The sequence below is a fragment of the Grampus griseus genome (assembly GCF_964374135.1).
Source record: "Grampus griseus genome assembly, chromosome: 10".
Taxonomy (NCBI): Eukaryota; Metazoa; Chordata; class Mammalia; order Artiodactyla; family Delphinidae; genus Grampus; species Grampus griseus.
The window spans coordinates 40,141,413-40,147,535 of NC_139004.1; the positions used below are offsets into that span (position 1 = coordinate 40,141,413).

The 6,123-nt window shown below is 50.4% G+C and overlaps 1 protein-coding gene across 1 annotated transcript; it reads left to right on the top strand.

Annotated features, from left to right (window-relative positions):
• Window positions 1-1,696: 1,696 nt before the first annotated feature.
• LOC309828876 (HLA class II histocompatibility antigen, DO alpha chain-like) lies at window positions 1,697-4,669 on the top strand. The gene is made up of 5 exons (XM_082664485.1): window positions 1,697-1,810; window positions 2,978-3,226; window positions 3,668-3,949; window positions 4,048-4,183; window positions 4,414-4,669. Exons 1-5 carry the CDS (start codon window positions 1,729-1,731, stop codon window positions 4,415-4,417), a joined length of 753 nt encoding a protein of 250 aa, XP_082520611.1. The 5' UTR covers window positions 1,697-1,728; the 3' UTR covers window positions 4,418-4,669.
• Window positions 4,670-6,123: the final 1,454 nt, after the last annotated feature.

Genomic DNA, 6,123 nt, shown 5'->3' on the forward strand with positions numbered 1-6,123 from the left:
AGAAATAGAGTCACAGATGTAGAAAACAGACTTATGGTTACTAAGGGGGAAGGAGGGAGATACATTGGGAGATTGGGATTGACATATACACACTAATATATATAAAATAGATAACTAATAAGAACCTATTGTATAGCACAGGGAACTCAATACTCTGTAATGACCTATATGGGAAAAGAACCTAAAAAAGGGTTGATATGTATATGTATAACTGATTCACTTTGCTGTAGAACAGAAACGAACACAATATTGTAAATCAATGCCACTCAGTGTAGGAAAGAGCATCAGAGCAGGTGGTTTTTGTTTGTTTTTTTGTGCCAAAAAGCAGTCCATAGACTGCCTGCCCAAGAGTCATCTAGGGAGCATGCTAAACACGCAGGCCCCCTGGCCCTACTTTGGAAAAGTTACTCTAACTCAGGTCAGGATGGAACCCAGGAATCTGTATTTTTAACACACTTCGCGGCTGATCCTCCTGTGTGGCCAGGTTTGGAAACACAGACTCAGATGATTTCTTAGATCCCTTCCAAGTTGAAAATCATTTATTCAATCACTTTTGACACATTGCCTTCAGATATTTGGTTAGACTTCTCTTTACCAGGATAGACAGTTAACTTTATATATATATATTTTACTTTAGACTAAATTCTGCCAATGCCTCCCAATTAGAAGCCAAAAGTAAGGGTGATGCAGTCCACACAGGTCAACCTCCAGGCGGAGACACGGGCATAGGGGACATGGAGGGACTCATGGAGGTTACCCAGCACCCTCTGCCCTCCTCAGAAAGGTCCACTGGAACTCCTTATGGCTCTTTTTCACTCTAAACATCTCTAACAGTTATACAGTTTTCCTCACATAATGAAATAAAGTAATATTTTAAAACATGATTTAAAGATTTAAAAGATTTTTTCTACTGTGTAGCCAGTGTTTCCCTTTTAAAGTTTCTTAGTAAAAAAAAATTTTTTTTTTTTTTTGTGGTACACGGGCCTCTCACTGCTGTGGCCTCTCTCGTTGCGGAGCACAGGCTCTGGACGCGCAGGCTCAGCGGCCATGGCTCACGGGCCCAGCTGCTCCGCGGCATGTGGGATCTTCCCGGACCGGGGCACGAACCCGTGTCCCCTGCATTGGCAGGCGGACTCTCAACCACTGCGCCACCAGGGAAGCCCTTTCCTTTTTTTTGGCCATGCCATGTAGTTTGCAGGATCTTAGCTCCCTGACCAGGGATTGAACCTATGTCCCCTGAAGTGGAAGCATAGAGTCCTAACCACTGGACAGCCAAGGAATCCCCAAATTTATTTTATTTTTTAACTCCAAATTGGTCCACAGAAACGTATAGGACAAGTAGGAGTCCCTATACCATGGATTAAGATAGAGGATTTGTTTGAGCTCAGCTATGCGGTGCTCTGATGGCCTTTCCTCTCCCTTCACAGGATACCTTCTTGGAGGATGTAGAAACAGTTAATCTAAGCCCCTCCCATCCCTTTGGCTTCCTGTGGACCAAGCCTCCCTGGTGCTCGTGGGCCCAATGAATTCTTCCATCTTCTCACCCAGGCTCTTTCCTCTACTTCTTTCCCCAGCAACAGCTACATTTAACGCAGAGAATTTCTCTGATTGGCTGAATACAGCAGGGGGCTCCCTCATCCTAGAATCTGTTTCTTCCTCTTTACCTTCCCCCTCTTCCTTTACCCTCCACACCGACTGGGACTTATTTGGTTAAAGCACCAAGGGACAATGGTCCTCAGTGGGGGGCTGGTCCTGGGACTCCACAGCTTGATGACCCTCCTGAGCCCCCAGGAAGCTGGGGCCATCAAGGGTGAGTGCAGAGGGTGCTGGGTGAGGAGAGGAGATTAAGGGCGTGGGGTTACACGCAAGATGGTACAGAGAGTGAACAGTTCCTTTCCTCTGGTTTATGGGCAACTTCTGTTACCCGCATCCCTCTCACCTCTATCAGGTCTGTCCTGGACCTAAAATACAGGTGCAGCTCAGCCCAGCATCACATTCAGGTGCCTCCTCATTCCTCCCTCCTCTCTGAAACCCAAACCTCCGTCCTACTGCTGCCCAGTATCCTGATTTCTGTACCACTTCCTGGCTTCGGGCGAGCCCATTTTCTATTGCTGTATTTATCACCAGGTCAATAGGTAGCTGTTTATCTGTCTTTATCCTGCTCTAGACTTGAGCTCCTTGTGTGCAGGGTCCACAGCTGGTTTGTCTGTATTTCCTTGGGGCCTGGTATCGTGCTGGGCACATGGTGGTTTCTCATGATCATTGCACAAATAATTTCATAGAATTATAAAGGCATCTTATCAACGAACACCTAACTCCCCATTTCTAGAAAATTGAGCCTCAGTCATGGGAAGACACACATTTGATCATAATGCTCTGAGACAGAAGAGCTGTGACATGAACCCTGAACTTCTGACTCCTTTTCCACTGCTCTTTGCAATACCTTGGGCTGCCTTTTTCTATCCCTTCAGTCTCTGGTCACAAATCTTAATTCTTACTCCTGCCCGCTATCACCTGTTTTCCCTCACATCCTCTTGCGCTGCGTCTCTGTGCCCAAAGGTCCATGGATGCTCTTAACCTTACTTATTTTCTCCTCATCCCACCCCTACTCACCTCTCATCTCACACACAGGACCTGGTAGCACAGCTGGGGCAGACCATCAGAGCCAAGAGTTAACTCTGGGGATCCCAAGCCTGAGTTTAGGCAACCTCTCTTCTTCCCAAACCGGTATGCCGGGCTGCACCCATGACTCTGTGCTGGCCAGTGTGCAGCAGATGTGCCCATGCCCTCCATCCTCTCCCTCCCGTCCCTTGGCAACCCTTCTACTCTCCAAGGACCAGCTCAGCGTCAGAACGGGACTCTGCCCCCACACAGAACCAAGGATGGGGCACAGCTCAGAGACTCAATACATCACATCTGATGGATGAGATTGATACCTTTTCTTTTCTCCCCCGACCCCTGAACTCACCCAATACAGCTGACCACATGGGCTCCTACGGACCGGCCTTCTACCAGTCCTATGATGGCTCGGGTCAGTTCACCCACGATTTCGATGGAGAGCAGCTGTTCTCTGTGGACCTGAAGAAGAGGGAGGCTGTGTGGCGTCTGCCTGAATTTGGCAACTTTGCCTACTTTGACCCGCAGCATGGGCTGGCCAGTATCACGATGATCAAAGCGCATCTGGACGTCTTGGTGGAGCGCTCGAACCGTACCAGAGCCGCCAACGGTACCGGCCTTTCCTCTGTGCCCCCCTCCACTAAGCCCCTGGCAGGCAGGGGAGGCCCAGAGAAGCCTCCTCTCCCCCTCACAGGCCTCTATTGACTCCTGGGCTCCACTCTCGGAATCTGAGACTGTTGTGCTCAGGCCCTTTCCTTCCCAGGAGGTGCTGGATCTTCTCAGATTCCTTTAGCAACCTCTTCCTCTTGAGAAATGACCCCTCCCGCTGTACTCCCCATCAGGGACCTGGCAGATACAGGACCCCCGGGGGCCCCCTCTGCCCTCCACAATCTCTCATCCCTCTGTCCCCCTGCTTCTGTCCTGGTGTCACCATCCTAGACCATTCCCTGCTCTCGGAAAGCTAATAGGAGGAAACACCCTTCAATTCCAGCCCTGATAAGGCCCAGCTGGAGGGCTGAGCCTGTGGGATTCAGGGCCTGGTTCCTCCTAGTGCCCCCAAGAGTGACTGTGCTGCCCAAGTCTCACGTGGAGCTGGGCCAGCCCAACGTCCTCATCTGCGTCGTGGAGAACATCTTCCCCCCTGTCATCAATATCACCTGGCTGCGCAACGGTCAGACCATCACCGAGGGGGTGGCCCAGACCAGCTTCTATGCCCAACCCAACCATCTGTTCCGGAAGTTCCACTACTTGCCCTTCGTGCCCTCGGTGGATGACTTCTATGACTGCAAGGTGGAGCACTGGGGCCTGGACCAGCCACTCTTTAAGCACTGGGGTACGAAGCCCCCTCCCCAGGCCCCCCTTCTCACACCCGTGTGTCCTTCACTCTGGAATCCCTTTGCCCGACCCCCTGACCCTCTCTTTCTCTCCCAGAGCCCCAGGTGCCTACCCTGCTGCCTGACACCACAGAGACCCTGGTCTTCACCCTCGGCCTGGCCCTTGGCCTGGCCGGCTTCCTCGTGGGCGTCATCCTCATCATCACAGGCACATGCCTGTCCAGCACCCCCAGGTGCGCAGGCCCCGGGGGTCTGGTGGGGAGGAAAGCAGATGACTCTGCATGGGACTAGGGTGGAGGATGAGAGATTCTGTGGGGAGGGGTGGGGTCAGGGACGAGTGGTAGGCAGGGAATAGAAGAGAAGAGGTGAGGCGAGGGTGTCAGGTTTGGGGGAGGTGGGCAGAGATGGGATCCCAGAAGTGTGAGCTGGGACAACATTGGTCATATGGTTTTTGCTACTTTAGGTAATGGCCCTTCTGAGAGAAACAGGTAGGGGAGACACCCTACGGCTTCCTGGCAAGTGTCTGACAGCCCTTGGATGCTCAGTGTCAGAGTCTACCACATTCATCCCCACCGTGCTGACTTTGAATGGGATCAACCTCTGTCCTACAGGTCTCCTCCTTTTTGGCTCCTGTACTCAAGGCAGAGACTTGTGGGGCACCAAGGAGTTCCCTTTCCCACCCCCAAAACACACACACACACACACACACACACACACACACACACACACACACACTTTCTTGCTCTACCCAAAGCCCTGGCTAGCAGCAGTAAAATTTTAAACAGTGTTTGCACTGTATTCATTTTACCAGGTCTTGGCCAATTCTTTCAGGGTGTAAGGGATGCTGGGATCTGGAAGTGGGGACTTCTGGGGATGACTACTGAGCATGACCACCTGCTACTGGGGATTGACAATCATTCCCGGGCCAGTCTAGCTACGTCTTGCTCCATTTGACTCATCGGTTTGGGTCCCCTTGTGTGTCACGTGCGAACGGACTGTTTCACATGGACATCATGAAATCAACATCCTGAATTCGGATTTGCCCCAAAAGGGACGCAGAGTATCCTGTTCATTGCAACTCCCCGCAACCAATGACAGTTCTACAGGGCACCAGGAGAGGAAACGTTCATGGAAATTTCAGTCTTGTCCAGATTTACTCTGTCATGAAGAGGCCATTGGTATCCAGCCATGATCTACAATGTCATCTCCTTTTTCTACATTCCCTAGAGTCCCAAGCATGACAAAGAGGCCCAAGGCTTGGGTAGGATGGCCATATCTTCTGCTTGGGGTCAATCATATCAGGTAGGAGGGTAGCAGTGTAGATCATCAAGGTATCTGGTAAGAGGAAGGTCTAGGAGAGATCCACCTGAATGCTCTCTAAATCTGTGGGCTGGAAGGTTTTAGGTTACTGTGAACAAAATTTAAAATGCACACAAAGTGGTAACTAACCATACAAAGTAGTTTATGTCAAGTACCAAGTGAGTGGTACAGATTGATGGTTTTCAAACTGGAATACAGAGAAGAGTCACTTGAGAGCCTTTTAAAAAGTACAGGCTTCTCCCAGATCTACTGAATTAGAATCTCGGGGCTGGGGAGAGTGGTGACGGGGAGTCTGTAATATTTTAACATGCTCTAGATGGTGCCGATGAAGCCATCCTGGACCCAGGCTGTGGTCTGGGAACAGGGACCCATGGACAGAGTCTGGTGCTATTGGAGGTCATTGGAAGAGGGGATCCCTGAGGTCTGAGTAGTCCAGGAGGGCTTTCTGGAAAACCTGTTTTTTTTAGGGCACGAAAGTTGAGGAAGGGACTTCCCAGTGGTTAAAACTCTGTGCTTCTAATGCAGGGGCACAGGTTCAATCCCCGGTTAGGGAACGTGCTGTTCCACACAGCCAAAAAAGAAAAAGTTGAGCAAGATACAGGTGAGTAGGGGCAAGATGGGGGTTGGAACTGGGAGCATTTGGTCCCGGAAAAGAGAGAAACCAAGAGATTATGAGGACTCTGTGGATTTCCCAAGAGAGAATAAATGGGGGGGAAATCGATGGCCAGAAGAGGACTCGGATGGAAGTGGGAGAAGATTGTTCTAATCCAGGTTTTTGCTTGCCAGTCACAAAAACCCTATTAAAGTGGTTATAGACAAAAGGAGAGGGTGTTTACAATAAAGACACAAGAGT